Below are 13,396 nucleotides of genomic sequence, written 5' to 3' on the forward strand. Positions count from 1 at the left end.
TTTTACTTTTTCTTTAAAAATTAAAAATTAAAAAAAAAAACAAAATTTAACTTTTAATATATATATATATATACAACGACCAATTTTTTTAACAGTTTTTTTTAAGTAAGGACTGTTAATATTTTTTTTTTTTTAAAGTCAAAGCCTATTAATTAAATTTGATACTTTTTAAACAATATTAAAAGTTAAAAAATTATTCAAATATTCTTCTTAAAATCAATTTTCATCCAAAACTAATGTAAAAAAATCTTCTAGATAACATCTTATTGTTTCTATATCATCGAGATAATTTAGAGTTATAAATCAATTTGAGTGTAAAATATCTAAAATGCACTCAAATGAAATACTATAATTTATACAAAAATATAAGAAATAAAATAATAATTACAAAAATGTAAAGAAGGGAAACCAAGCTAAACACCATGAATCGGAAAAGCCAAGCAGCCAGGACTCACTCACGCACGAGCTATACAACTAGAAGCCGCCTTAGCCAACACTCTAACCAGAACCGACCTATACCTGAGAGCCCTAATCAGGCTCCATGGACTCATTTCTCCGCCGGTACCGTCGGCGGCAACAGTTGCCGCCGCCTCCCCCGGAACCACGCGGAACATCGGCGCCGGTGCCAGCCGAGCCTGTCTCCTCCGAATCTCGCTCAGTTCTGTTCTCGACGGAGTTCTCGTTAATCCTATCAACGCCATCGGCCTCCTCAAACTACTCCGCTGATATCCGAAACTACCGATTACAGGCGACGAAAACGATTTCGACCGAAAGCTCTGGTTTCGCATAAACGACTCCGAGTTACTCCGGAAACTCCGCCCTTCCGCATCAGAATCTTTATCTCGGAGAGATAGAGTTCCAGCGTCCAATATCTTCCCGCAGAAGACGATTTCACTAGGCGGCGATGAGGAACTTGTTCTCTGCTTCAAATCGGTGCAGAATTCAAACAGATCGTGGTAGGACGGAGAGCGACATGGCGGATCCACATCATCTTGTTCGTGAATCGGAAAATCGCGTAAAGAGAGATCGTCTGCATCGTCGTCAATCAGATCCAAAACTTCCAAATTGTTCTCCACAGACGCCATTGAAATGCAAAATTCTTTATGCTGCGAAAATTACAGTGAAATGAAAGATGAGATGAGGTTAGAGTTGCTGGAGATGCATTAAATAAAGGGAGAAACAGGGAAGGAGGAGGATGCTTCCACTTGGAGGTTGGATTTGATCCGCCATGGTTTTTAATTAATTTTGTTCTTCCAGATGAAGTTTGAACTAAACCGTGTTGCCAAGTATCCTAAACGAAGACTTTCTAGAAACGGAGGTAAGAGAGTGTCTAAATAAATAAATAAATAATAATACTAGGTGCATTCTATTTAAAAAATAATAATTATTATGCTAAATTATATATATATATATATATATATATATATATATATATATATATATATATATATATATATATATATAATAGTTGAAATTTTTATTAACTCATAAATTAAAAATATTAAATATGGTTTCTAGAAGAAAAAAACTATATATATATATATATATAATAGTTGAAATTTTTATTAACTCATAAATTAAAAATATTAAATATGGTTTCTAGAAGAAAAAAACTATATATATATATATATATAATAGTTGAAATTTTTATTAACTCATAAATTAAAAATATTAAATATGGTTTCTAGAAGAAAAAAACTATATATATATATATATATAATAGTTGAAATTTTTATTAACTCATAAATTAAAAATATTAAATATGGTTTCTAGAAGAAAAAAACTATATATATATATATATATAATAGTTGAAATTTTTATTAACTCATAAATTAAAAATATTAAATATGGTTTCTAGAAGAAAAAAACTATATATATATATATATATAATAGTTGAAATTTTTATTAACTCATAAATTAAAAATATTAAATATGGTTTCTAGAAGAAAAAAACTATATATATATATATATATAATAGTTGAAATTTTTATTAACTCATAAATTAAAAATATTAAATATGGTTTCTAGAAGAAAAAAACTATATATATATATATATATAATAGTTGAAATTTTTATTAACTCATAAATTAAAAATATTAAATATGGTTTCTAGAAGAAAAAAACTATATATATATATATATATAGTTTTTTTCTTCTAGAAACCATATTTAATATTTTTAATTTATGAGTTAATAAAAATTTCAACTATTATATATATATATATATATATATATATATATATATATATATATATATATATATATATATATAGTTTTTTTCTTCTAGAAACCATATTTAATATTTTTAATTTATGAGTTAATAAAAATTTCAACTATTATATATATATATATATATATAATATTGTCAATGTCTTGCAATTTTTAACAATTACGTAGTGATCTTCTAGAATTCATTATTTATACTTTATTTTGTAATAATAAACTCTTTTCTTTTATATATGCCTGTGATTATTATTATTTAATTAAATGTTATTTTAGTTGACTTTTTTTTTTTTAATTTTAATTTTTGTACTTTTAAATATTTAAATTTAATCGATTTCATTTTCAATAAATTTTGATATTAGATTCTAGTTAAAGTTTTCAAATTTTATTTTAATGTCAATTATTTTTTATTTTATAAATTGTAGGTTGTGTTGCAAAATATTATTATTATTTTTATTAATTATCTAATTTTGTTAAAATTAAAATTAAATAAAAGTACACATCAAGTATACCTATTAAAGTTGAATAAATTTAAAATAAAAGGACGAAAATGATAATTTAATTTTGTTATTATTTTTTAAGTTTGGGTTTATAAATTTATCCAAATTAAAACAAATATTTTATATAGCCTTATAAATTAACGATGATTTACTAATTTTTTAAAATAAAAAATTAAAATTTCTACTGGATACTTGTTGTAGGATTAAGTTGGGCTTGACTGGGCCATATTGGGCCGAGTGGCCCATTATAGATTGTAAGAAAAACCGCGAGATTACATCTTGTAGCTTCGAAGTAGACACCAGCAAGGGAAGAGGTTTTTGCTTCCGCAGAATGACGAGGGCGGCTCTCTTCCAGTTGCTACGATCACAATCCAAGCATCTCTCGCAAAGAAATCTCCATTCAGGTATCGTTCTCCTTTCCTCTTCCATTTTTCAATCCCTCACTGAAAATTAGGAGATTTTTTCTTTCTCGAGTTTGCAGTTCTGTAATTTTCATGCTTTCAGTGTAGTAAAGAATGTAAAGATTTGGTGCTTGCGTCCATTTAATACGTTCAGAATGGATGATTTTTGCTCTTTTGTTTTCGGAAATGATTCCAAATTTGGATTAGACGATCCTTTAATGAAATTATATGCCCTGAAACTTGCTTGCCTATCTTATAAGATGAGGGATCTTGAATAAGCTCCTCTTAGATCTCGGATTTGAGATAAATTTTAGTTGAAGAATTCTGTATGCTCGGAGTTGGACCTTTGGCTGCACTCTTGTTTGCCTTTCCTACCGCTAGGAATCACTATCACCAACATTTCTGTGTTCACTTGTTGGATATTGAATCTGGCGATTCTTGCTAAACTAGGTTTTTGTTTGTATTTTTTCTTATAAAGAAAATCAATATGTGAAGGTGTGATGTTCGAACATTTGATCTCTTGGCGGAGTGTATATATGTTTTAACGGGTTGAAGTATGCTCGAGTTGGTATTTGTACAAGTCTTTTTAATTTAATATTTACATGAAAGTATGTGTAATAGCCCAAGCCCACCGCTAGCAGTTTTTAAAACGATTCTGCTTGGGGGAGGTTTCTACGCCCTTATAAAGAATGATTTGTTCTCTTCTCCAACCGACGTGGGATCTCACAGTATGTATTTGGTCTAATTTGGTTGAAAGACTTGCTTTGTCCTGACTAGCTAGCTTGTTTGGTTCCATCCTTTCGACGTGATGGTCTTGCATCGCGTTCTTGGGTTCACCTTAGTGTCGCCCGGGAACTTTCCTTTTGTGCACCTAATGCCCTGAAGAATTAAGTGAAACAACAAGTTAGAAAAGATAAAAGCAGTAGGCAAATAGTTAAAAGAATGCAAAATTTATTCGAGTATTTCTGGTTTATTAACTCAACTTTCTTTAGATACTCAGTTCTTTCCTTTGTTCTTGAAAAGAGAAATTAAAATAAATTCAGCACTAAAAATATGCTTACTGGGTTTGGTGCAAGATTTTCATTGGAAAACTCCTATGAAGATTACCTCTGTTTGAAGGAGGAGGTAGAATCGACCTTATTCGAGCGGATTTTCTCTGATTTCCTTATCTATTCATTATTTAGAATTTAGAATCAATTGATGAGCTCTAATCTACTGTAAGAGGTAAAAGAGATGGGTTTTGCCACTTGCACTAAAGTTCGGTTTCCCTTTCGGAGGCTTCGAATTAGTTACCTTTAGAGGAGAAATCACGCTTATCTTTTAAATATAAGTCGGCCTGTAGATTTCATCTTGAAAAGGAAACTTTTGGAGGAGATTTATTGTTGCCAAATATGACATCGCTTATGGCGAAACTTTATTTTTCCCACTTATTTTTTCTCCTCTTCCTCGTTTATGTGGCTCTTTCTTGAGGGTATCTTGACGATCCTTTTCTAAACGACAACCGAATACCTTCAGGAAGAGTTTCCGTAACCTGCAATTTAATATTGAGATGTTTCACGAAATTTTCGTTAAAATAATGATGGTTTTTTGAACTCAACTTATAAGCAGCCTATCGATGTCTAGAATGAGGTGAGGCGAGGTAGGTGAAAACAATTCTCCGAGGTCGATATTATCTTCTCTGTGGGTTCGTAGTAAACTTTGCTTGTTGTCTGTTTCAATCTACAGCAGTAACTGCACAGGAATTCTTGTTGATATCTATCCTTTAACAGTCCATCTCTTATTTATTAACTATGTTGGATTTGCTTCACTTGCCTGTTCTGGTTCAAGGTTCTTGACATGATACCAAAACAAGAAAATTTAGAATCTATAACAGAGCTTTATCACCCTCATTAGTAAGTTTTCTTTTGCATCAGGTTATCATCTTCAAAGTTCATCTGCGTGGATCGATAAAACTTGTGGACGCACGAGCAGCTTTGTTTCGCGTCTGAGTGCAGTTCAGAAGAGATGGGCATCTCAAGCTACAACAAGAGAGGATGAAAGCAAGATCAGCATTGGACCACGCAGAGGACAAGAAGGTGAGGAAGATGAAAAAGATGTTGCTTACATCGGACCAATCTCGTCGACCATCAAGAAAGTTAAGCTTCTATCTCTATCTACATGCTGCCTCTCCGTGTCGCTTGGCCCGGTCATAACCTTCATGACATCCCCTGACATGAATGTCATCCTGAAAGGTGCTGTTGCTTCATCTGTGATATTCTTCAGCGCTACCACCACCGGGGTGCTTCACTGGTTCGTGAGCCCTTACGTTCATAAAATTAGATGGAAACCAGGTTCAGACAGTTTCGAGGTCGAGATTATGTCGTGGCTGGCAACGTACATTCCTCGAACAATCCGATTTGCAGATATTCGACCACCCGAAACCAATCGTCCATTTGTGACATTCAAGGCTAATGGGAGCTTCTACTTTGTAGACCAAGAGCACTGCCAGAACAAGGCGTTGTTGGCCAGACTGACTCCTCAGCAACAGGAGTCGGCTTTTAAAAACTTGTAATTGCGTGAGAGATTTTTCTTTTCTTTTCTTTTCTCACTGAGTTGAACGCCAATGAGATGGCTGAACTGATGTCATAAATTTGCTCCAAACAATTGAGTTTTAGAACACATTTTATTTGCGTATTCGATAAAAGTAGAGTTTTCTAAAGCAATGATTTTAAGTAGAATAATTAAAATATCCGACAGGCCAGATTTGAACCAGCGGCCAAAGGATAACTTAAGAATAATTGGTTACACAACAATCACAAATACAGTCCTCCGCTCTACCAATTGAGCTATAAGGTCGGGTATGAAATTGACCAAAATTTAAAAAGTCAATGCAGAAATTTTAATTCGAATAATTAAAACTTCCGACCTGCCGAATTCGAACCAGCGACCTAAGGATAACTGGTTACATCACAACTACAGTCCTCCACTCTACCAACTAAGCTAAGGTTAGGTACAAGTTTGTCCAAGACAAAAGCAACAATTTTAATTAAATTCAGGAAATCAATGAATGAATTTTATAAGTAGAATAATTAAAATTTCCGACCTGCCAGATTCGAACTAGCTTAAGTATAACTGGTTACATCACAACTACAGTCCTCCGCTCTACTAACTGAGCTAAGGTCGGGTATGAATTTGTCCAAGACAAAAGCAACAATTTTAATTAAATTCAGAAAGTCAATAAATTTTATTATAAGTAGAATAATTAAAATTTCCGACCTGCCGGATTTGAACCAGCGACCTTAGGATAACTGGTTACATCACAACTACAGTCCTCCGCTCTACCAACTGAGCTAAGGTCGGGTATAAATTTGTCTAAGACAAAAGCAACAATTTTAATTAAATTCACTACCAACTGAGCTAAGGTCGGGTATAAATTTGTCTAAGACAAAAGCAACAATTTTAATTAAATTCAGAAAGTCAATGCATAAATTTTATAAGTAGAATAATTAAAATTTCCGACCTGCCGGATTTGAACCAGCGACCTAAGGATAACTGGTTACATCACAACTACAGTCCTCCGCTCTACCAACTGAGCTAAGGTCAGGTATGAATTTGTCCAAGACAAAAGCAACAATTTTAATTAAATTCAGAAAGTCAATGCATAAATTTTATAAGTAGAATAATTAAAATTTCCGACCTGCCGGATTCGAACCAGCGACCTAAGGATAACTGGTTATTAATTAAAATTCCGACCTGCCGGATTCGAACCAGCGACCTAAGGATAACTGGTTATTAATTAAAATTCCGACCTGCCGGATTCGAACCAGCGACCTAAGGATAACTGGTTATTAATTAAAATTCCGACCTGCCGGATTCGAACCAGCGACCTAAGGATAACTGGTTATTAATTAAAATTCCGACCTGCCGGATTCGAACCAGCGACCTAAGGATAACTGGTTATTAATTAAAATTCCGACCTGCCGGATTCGAACCAGCGACCTAAGGATAACTGGTTATTAATTAAAATTCCGACCTGCCGGATTCGAACCAGCGACCTAAGGATAACTGGTTACATCACAACTACAGTCCTCCGCTCTACCAACTGAGCTAAGGTCGGGAATGCATAAATTTTATAAGTAGAATAATTAAAATTTCCGACCTGCCGGATTTGAACCAGCGACCTAAGGATAACTGGTTACATCACAACTACAGTCCTCCGCTCTACCAACTGAGCTAAGGTCAAGTATGAATTTGTCCAAGACAAAAGCAACAATTTTAATTAAATTCAGAAAGTCAATGCATAAATTTTATAAGTAGAATAATTAAAATTTCCGACCTGCCGGATTCGAACCAGCGACCTAAGGATAACTGGTTACATCACAACTACAGTCCTCCGCTCTACCAACTGAGCTAAGGTCGGGTATAAATTTGTCTAAGACAAAAGCAACAATTTTAATTAAATTCAAAAAGTCAATGCATAAATTTTATAAGTAGAATAATTAAAATTTCCGACCTGCCGGATTTGAACCAGCGACCTAAGGATAACTGGTTACATCACAACTACAGTCCTCCGCTCTACCAACTGAGCTAAGGTCGGGTATGAATTTGTCCAAGACAAAAGCAACAATTTTAATTAAATTCAGAAAGTCAATGCATAAATTTTATAAGTAGAATAATTAAAATTTCCGACCTGCCGGATTCGAACCAGCGACCTAAGGATAACTGGTTACATCACAACTACAGTCCTCCGCTCTACCAACTGAGCTAAGGTCGGGTATGAATTTGTCCAAGACAAAAGCAACAATTTTAATTAAATTCAGAAAGTCAATGCATAAATTTTATAAGTAGAATAATTAAAATTTCCGACCTGCCGGATTCGAACCAGCGACCTAAGGATAACTGGTTACATCACAACTACAGTCCTCCGCTCTACCAACTGAGCTAAGGTCGGGTATGAATTTGTCCAAGACAAAAGCAACAATTTTAATTAAATTCAGAAAGTCAATGCATAAATTTTATAAGTAGAATAATTAAAATTTCCGACCTGCCGGATTCGAACCAGCGACCTAAGGATAACTGGTTACATCACAACTACAGTCCTCCGCTCTACCAACTGAGCTAAGGTCGGGTATGAATTTGTCCAAGACAAAAGCAACAATTTTAATTAAATTCAGAAAGTCAATGCATAAATTTTATAAGTAGAATAATTAAAATTTCCGACCTGCCGGATTCGAACCAGCGACCTAAGGATAACTGGTTACATCACAACTACAGTCCTCCGCTCTACCAACTGAGCTAAGGTCGGGTATGAATTTGTCCAAGACAAAAGCAACAATTTTAATTAAATTCAGAAAGTCAATGCATAAATTTTATAAGTAGAATAATTAAAATTTCCGACCTGCCGGATTCGAACCAGCGACCTAAGGATAACTGGTTACATCACAACTACAGTCCTCCGCTCTACCAACTGAGCTAAGGTCGGGTATGAATTTGTCCAAGACAAAAGCAACAATTTTAATTAAATTCAGAAAGTCAATGCATAAATTTTATAAGTAGAATAATTAAAATTTCCGACCTGCCGGATTCGAACCAGCGACCTAAGGATAACTGGTTACATCACAACTACAGTCCTCCGCTCTACCAACTGAGCTAAGGTCGGGTATGAATTTGTCCAAGACAAAAGCAACAATTTTAATTAAATTCAGAAAGTCAATGCATAAATTTTATAAGTAGAATAATTAAAATTTCCGACCTGCCAGATTTGAACCAACGACCTAAGGATAACTGGTTACATCACAACTACAGTCCTCCGCTCTACCACCTAAGCTAAGGTTAGGTACAAGTTTGTCCAAGACAAAAACAACAATTTTAATTAAATTCAGGAAATCAATGAATGAATTTTATATAAGTAGAATAATTAAAATTTCCGACCTGCCGGATTCAAACCAGCGACCTAAGGATAACTGGTTACATCACAACTACAGTCCTCCGCTCTACCAACCGAGCTAAGGTCGGTATAAATTTGTCCAAGACAAAAGCAACAATTTTAATTAAATTCAGAAAGTCAATACATAAAATTTTATAAGTAGAATAATTAAAATTTCCAACCTGCCGGATTCGAACCAGCGACTTAAGGATAACTGGTTACATCACACCTACAGTCCTCCGCTCTACCAACTGAGCTAAGGTCGAGTATGAATTTGTCTGAGACAAAAGCAACAATTTTAATAAAAATTCAGGAAGTCAATGCAGAAATTTTAAGTAGAATAATTAAAACTTCCGACTTACCGGATTTGAACTAGCGACTTAAGGATAATTTGGTTACATCACAACTACAGTCCTCCGCCCTACCAACTGAGCTAAGGTTGGGTATGAATTTGTCCAAGACAAAAGCAACAATTTTAATAAAAATTCAGGAAGGAAGTCAATGCAGAAATTTAAGTAGAATAATTAAACTTCCGACCTGCCAGATTTGAACCAGCGACCTAAGGATAACTGGTTACATCACAACTACAGTCCTCCGCTCTACCAACTGAGCTAAGGTCAGGTATGAATTTTTTAAAGACAAAAACAACCATTTTAATGAAATTTAGGAAGTCAATGCAGAAATTTTAAGTAGAATAATTAAAACTTCTGACTTCCGGATTGCGACCTAAGGATAACTGACTACAGTCTACAGTCCTCCACTCTACCAACTGAGCTAAGGTCGGGTATGAATTTGTCCAAGACAAAAGCAATAATTTTAATAAAATTTAGGAAGCCAATGCACAAATTTTAGCCCGCTCTACCAACCGAGTAACACAGGACAAACAACATCGACCAAGAAATTAGAAGCTTAAATCCTTATTTTTCACCTATTGTTTTAATATTAAAGATGAAATTAGCAATTTAACGTCAATTTAATCATAATTTATTCATAATTAACATTTATTAATTCTCTTCCCGTCGGATATTTAAATTTTCCTTTCAATAATTTAACCCCAAAAAAACAATTCTAACAAAATAAAATCAACGAGTTGGGAAGAAAAATAAAATAAAATAAAATAAGAGAAAAGGAAAATAAAATAAAATAAGAGAAAAGGAAAATAAAATAAAATAAAATAGGAGAAAAGGAAAATACCATATAGAAAAATTGTCCCATCAGGCGAACTTGGCTTGGTCTTCAACCCGCCACTGTAGTTAAAAAATCTGCCTCCGTCTGCTCTCTTCTAGAAGGCCAGCACAACCAATAAAATACTCCCTCTCTCTTTCGCTCTCAATTTGTTGCAATGCCCTATAAGAAATTGATGATTCTTCAATTTGAATTCCATCATTTATCTCGAATTTGCATTTTGTCTGAACTCAGAAATGATAGTTGCTAAAGAATCTTACAGGGGAGAAGAAGATGCCTCCATCGATCTCTCAGATGATAGGTATCCACACGATGAAGAAGCGGAAGAAACTCTCTCGCTGTGCGACCTTCCAGGTTACAGCGATGAATCAAAATGCGATGATTACTCCAAGCAGGATCAGAGCGCTTCGTTCGACAACGAAGATACATTGTTCGAGTTTTTCAGCGACGATTTCTCTGTTTCTGATTCAGCATATTCTGGATCTGATAGCATAATCTTCTGCGGGAAACTGATTCCTTACAAACAGCCGTGCGATTCACAAAACAAAGGAAGAATCGCATCGGAGAAAATTTCCGGAAAGAATCGTCAATTTCGTACGAAATCACAATCGTTCGATGCAAGAAAATCGCCTACGATTGACGCAAGAGGTCGCGAGATCACTTGTGCGAGAACGAAGAGAGGGGTTAAAAACTTCGATTCGCTTTCCATTGCACTACCGAAGAATCCGGAGTACATCAAACGAAAGAGATGCTGTAAATTGAAGAAATACGACTTACAGGCGGAGAGAGCGATGATACTGCAATCGTCGCCAACGAAATCGCGCTGGTTCTTGTTTCTGTTTGGTAGCGCGAGGTTGCCGAAGGAGATGGAACTGAGTGATATGAGGACAAGGCAACGACGGAGCAGTCGGCCGGCAATGTTCCGGTCGCCGGATGAGAGGAAAGTTGCAAGAGGAAGAAGTGGAAAGAAGACGACGGTTCATGAGTTGTGGAAGGTTCTCAAGGCTCTGGTAATGGGCTGCAGGAGCAATGATCAAAACGCCGCCGTAAAGGGTTCTTTCCGTCCATTCCATTCGTCTGATGCTGGAAAGTCGATTTTGTAGATGCTTTTTACATATCTTCTAATACAAAAAATTACTCTTTATCTACTTTTTTTTTTTCTTTTAATTTGTTTGTTTGTGAAAAAAAAAAAACTTACCTAAATTAGTTAAAGATAATATTATATAGTAAAAAGTTTTAATTTCAGTAAATTAAAATTCGTTGAAAAACATCTTAATATGATGTTTTCCCCATTTTGAAATGATGATTAAAGCAAATTGATGTTATTAATTATTAAAAAAGTGACACTTCATGAAATATTTTGTACACCAAATACAATTATTTCATAAAATAATTAAACCCTTTTCGTCATGTTCGGTTGAGAGATTAAGCTCGTATGCATTGTCTTTAAGAATCATTTTCGAATTTGAAATACTCATTGAAGTAAGATTTAGGTCAACGTTTTCATACAAATAGTTCTTTAAAACTGTTATATTTTACTTAATTAACGTAATTTTTTTATTCAAAGGAATGACTTATACGTGTAAACCTCATTTAACCATAATTTTCTTAACACTAGTTCGAGAACAGAAACGTAAAATTATTTGGTTAACAAATATAAAAAAAAAAAAAAAAAAATCCTAATTCTCCATCCTAATTATTTTATAAAATAATTATATTCATTTAGTCATATCCGTGACGAGAGATTAAACTCGAATGCATTATTGCCATAGAGCATTCTCGAATTTGGAATACTCATTGGAACAAACTTTAGGTCAACATATTTCGAGAATAGTCCTTAAAAACTATTTTATTTTACTTAATTAACGCTATTTTTTTTAATAACTTTATAAATATTTATTTTAACTTATACACGTCAATTAACTAACAATTTTCTTAAGACGAGTTTGAAAACAAATCATAAACACAATTAAAAAAAAATCCTAATTCTTAATACTTCCCTTTAAATTCAAACCTTCAATCCCACATTTTTTAAAGCGATAATTTCAATTTAAATTTATGTCAAAGTATCAACCCCAAAATATAAGTTTAATCAATCATAATTGATAGCACGATAAATTGTCATAACATAAAAGCAAGTGTTTTAATAAATAGTCAACAAAAAAAAAAAAAAAAATATATATATATATATTTTCGAACAAAATAAAATAAGACCCAAAAGGTCCGGAATTTAAAAAATAAATAAATAAATTGTCAACTATAATTTATTTCTAATTGTCGGTATTGTTAAGGAGTGGAATATTTAAAAAAAAAAAAGAATATATTTGTTAATAAAACAAAGGAAAAGGGAAAGACGAGTTTGCCACCACCGCTAAACAATTGGACGAAGCCTCCAATTTCTGTCTTCATGCAGACATAAAATACAATTTATTCCCAATTTGTCAATTATTAATTTGCATTACTTGCAGCTTATTCTACGATAATTTATTTTAAATTTGAACTATAATTTTGTTTATTTATTTATTTTTAGAAGAAATATAATTATACAAACCAAACAATAAACAAGAAGCAATATCTTATTAATAATTTGAATATATGGAAATTGCACAAATTAAAAATTGATTAATTTATAAATTAATTATTGAAAGACCCAAAAATTTTACATAAGAAATAAGCATTATTGTCGTATTTATTTAAAATTATATCAATTTTGTTTCATACATAACATTAAAGAAAAATATTTTCAAACAAAATTTGAAGGTATAAATAAAATATAGCAATAGTTAAAATTTAACAATAAATATAATATTCAGAGAATATTTATTATAGTAATTCTATAAATCTCAGTTAATATTTTATATTAGAATTTGATTAATTAATATTTTATATTAAAATTTGATTAGTAGCATATTTTTATTTTATTTTCAAGATTTTGTTAGTTTATATTTTCTTTTTATTTTTAAATATTAATTGGTAGATTATATCATTTTTTAAATGTTGTGAACATTAATGAATATCGAAATTTTGATTCTACCTATATTTCTCGAACTTTCAATTTCACTTTTACTTTTCATTCTTAACGAGGTAAAAAAACATAAAGATAACTTCTCGATTTAACAGTAAAAAAACATTTATTTAGTTTATAAATTTGAAAAAGAAAATGGAATGTCAAGATATTAAATT

At 32.6% G+C, this 13,396-nt stretch overlaps 2 protein-coding genes and 16 non-coding genes across 19 annotated transcripts in view; 2 read left to right on the top strand and 16 right to left on the bottom strand.

Annotated features, from left to right (window-relative positions):
- LOC111464841 overlaps nucleotides 1-5,806 on the top strand; it is a 30,298-nt gene extending 24,492 nt beyond the window's left edge. Inside the window, exons 3-4 of one of the 2 annotated variants that reach the window (XM_023109093.1) lie at nucleotides 3,012-3,126; nucleotides 5,037-5,806. In XM_023109093.1, coding sequence (XP_022964861.1) covers nucleotides 3,012-3,126; nucleotides 5,037-5,674 — 753 coding nt within the window. In that variant the 3' untranslated portion in view covers nucleotides 5,675-5,806. Of the gene's footprint in view, nucleotides 1-2,992; nucleotides 3,127-5,036 lie in introns of those variants that run through there. The other variant, XM_023109101.1, reaches the window with a different exon arrangement.
- Nucleotides 5,807-6,022: 216 nt separating this feature from the next.
- TRNAY-GUA lies at nucleotides 6,023-6,112 on the bottom strand. Its single transcript is given in 2 exon segments — nucleotides 6,023-6,058; nucleotides 6,076-6,112. It is a non-coding gene; the product is annotated as a tRNA-Tyr (tRNA).
- A 260-nt stretch (nucleotides 6,113-6,372) lies between these two features.
- On the bottom strand, nucleotides 6,373-6,462 carry TRNAY-GUA. The gene is given in 2 exon segments: nucleotides 6,373-6,408; nucleotides 6,426-6,462. It is a non-coding gene; the product is annotated as a tRNA-Tyr (tRNA).
- A 154-nt stretch (nucleotides 6,463-6,616) lies between these two features.
- On the bottom strand, nucleotides 6,617-6,706 carry TRNAY-GUA. Its single transcript is given in 2 exon segments — nucleotides 6,617-6,652; nucleotides 6,670-6,706. It is a non-coding gene; the product is annotated as a tRNA-Tyr (tRNA).
- A 423-nt stretch (nucleotides 6,707-7,129) lies between these two features.
- On the bottom strand, nucleotides 7,130-7,219 carry TRNAY-GUA. Its single transcript is given in 2 exon segments — nucleotides 7,130-7,165; nucleotides 7,183-7,219. It is a non-coding gene; the product is annotated as a tRNA-Tyr (tRNA).
- A 36-nt stretch (nucleotides 7,220-7,255) lies between these two features.
- TRNAY-GUA lies at nucleotides 7,256-7,345 on the bottom strand. Its single transcript is given in 2 exon segments — nucleotides 7,256-7,291; nucleotides 7,309-7,345. It is a non-coding gene; the product is annotated as a tRNA-Tyr (tRNA).
- Nucleotides 7,346-7,432: 87 nt separating this feature from the next.
- TRNAY-GUA lies at nucleotides 7,433-7,522 on the bottom strand. The gene is given in 2 exon segments: nucleotides 7,433-7,468; nucleotides 7,486-7,522. It is a non-coding gene; the product is annotated as a tRNA-Tyr (tRNA).
- Nucleotides 7,523-7,609: 87 nt separating this feature from the next.
- Nucleotides 7,610-7,699, bottom strand: TRNAY-GUA. The gene is given in 2 exon segments: nucleotides 7,610-7,645; nucleotides 7,663-7,699. It is a non-coding gene; the product is annotated as a tRNA-Tyr (tRNA).
- Nucleotides 7,700-7,786: 87 nt separating this feature from the next.
- TRNAY-GUA lies at nucleotides 7,787-7,876 on the bottom strand. The gene is given in 2 exon segments: nucleotides 7,787-7,822; nucleotides 7,840-7,876. It is a non-coding gene; the product is annotated as a tRNA-Tyr (tRNA).
- Nucleotides 7,877-7,963: 87 nt separating this feature from the next.
- Nucleotides 7,964-8,053, bottom strand: TRNAY-GUA. Its single transcript is given in 2 exon segments — nucleotides 7,964-7,999; nucleotides 8,017-8,053. It is a non-coding gene; the product is annotated as a tRNA-Tyr (tRNA).
- Nucleotides 8,054-8,140: 87 nt separating this feature from the next.
- Nucleotides 8,141-8,230, bottom strand: TRNAY-GUA. Its single transcript is given in 2 exon segments — nucleotides 8,141-8,176; nucleotides 8,194-8,230. It is a non-coding gene; the product is annotated as a tRNA-Tyr (tRNA).
- Nucleotides 8,231-8,317: 87 nt separating this feature from the next.
- Nucleotides 8,318-8,407, bottom strand: TRNAY-GUA. Its single transcript is given in 2 exon segments — nucleotides 8,318-8,353; nucleotides 8,371-8,407. It is a non-coding gene; the product is annotated as a tRNA-Tyr (tRNA).
- Nucleotides 8,408-8,494: 87 nt separating this feature from the next.
- TRNAY-GUA lies at nucleotides 8,495-8,584 on the bottom strand. Its single transcript is given in 2 exon segments — nucleotides 8,495-8,530; nucleotides 8,548-8,584. It is a non-coding gene; the product is annotated as a tRNA-Tyr (tRNA).
- Nucleotides 8,585-8,671: 87 nt separating this feature from the next.
- TRNAY-GUA lies at nucleotides 8,672-8,761 on the bottom strand. The gene is given in 2 exon segments: nucleotides 8,672-8,707; nucleotides 8,725-8,761. It is a non-coding gene; the product is annotated as a tRNA-Tyr (tRNA).
- Nucleotides 8,762-9,027: 266 nt separating this feature from the next.
- On the bottom strand, nucleotides 9,028-9,117 carry TRNAY-GUA. Its single transcript is given in 2 exon segments — nucleotides 9,028-9,063; nucleotides 9,081-9,117. It is a non-coding gene; the product is annotated as a tRNA-Tyr (tRNA).
- An 87-nt stretch (nucleotides 9,118-9,204) lies between these two features.
- TRNAY-GUA lies at nucleotides 9,205-9,294 on the bottom strand. The gene is given in 2 exon segments: nucleotides 9,205-9,240; nucleotides 9,258-9,294. It is a non-coding gene; the product is annotated as a tRNA-Tyr (tRNA).
- Nucleotides 9,295-9,559: 265 nt separating this feature from the next.
- Nucleotides 9,560-9,649, bottom strand: TRNAY-GUA. Its single transcript is given in 2 exon segments — nucleotides 9,560-9,595; nucleotides 9,613-9,649. It is a non-coding gene; the product is annotated as a tRNA-Tyr (tRNA).
- Nucleotides 9,650-10,449: 800 nt separating this feature from the next.
- Nucleotides 10,450-11,316, top strand: LOC111460743. The gene has a single exon (XM_023104005.1). The coding sequence runs from the start codon at nucleotides 10,450-10,452 to the stop codon at nucleotides 11,314-11,316; it is 867 nt and encodes a 288-aa protein (XP_022959773.1).
- Nucleotides 11,317-13,396: the final 2,080 nt, after the last annotated feature.

This window comes from Cucurbita moschata, unplaced genomic scaffold (genome assembly GCF_002738365.1).
Source record: "Cucurbita moschata cultivar Rifu unplaced genomic scaffold, Cmos_1.0 Cmo_Scf00002, whole genome shotgun sequence".
In the NCBI taxonomy this organism is placed as follows: Eukaryota; Viridiplantae; Streptophyta; class Magnoliopsida; order Cucurbitales; family Cucurbitaceae; genus Cucurbita; species Cucurbita moschata.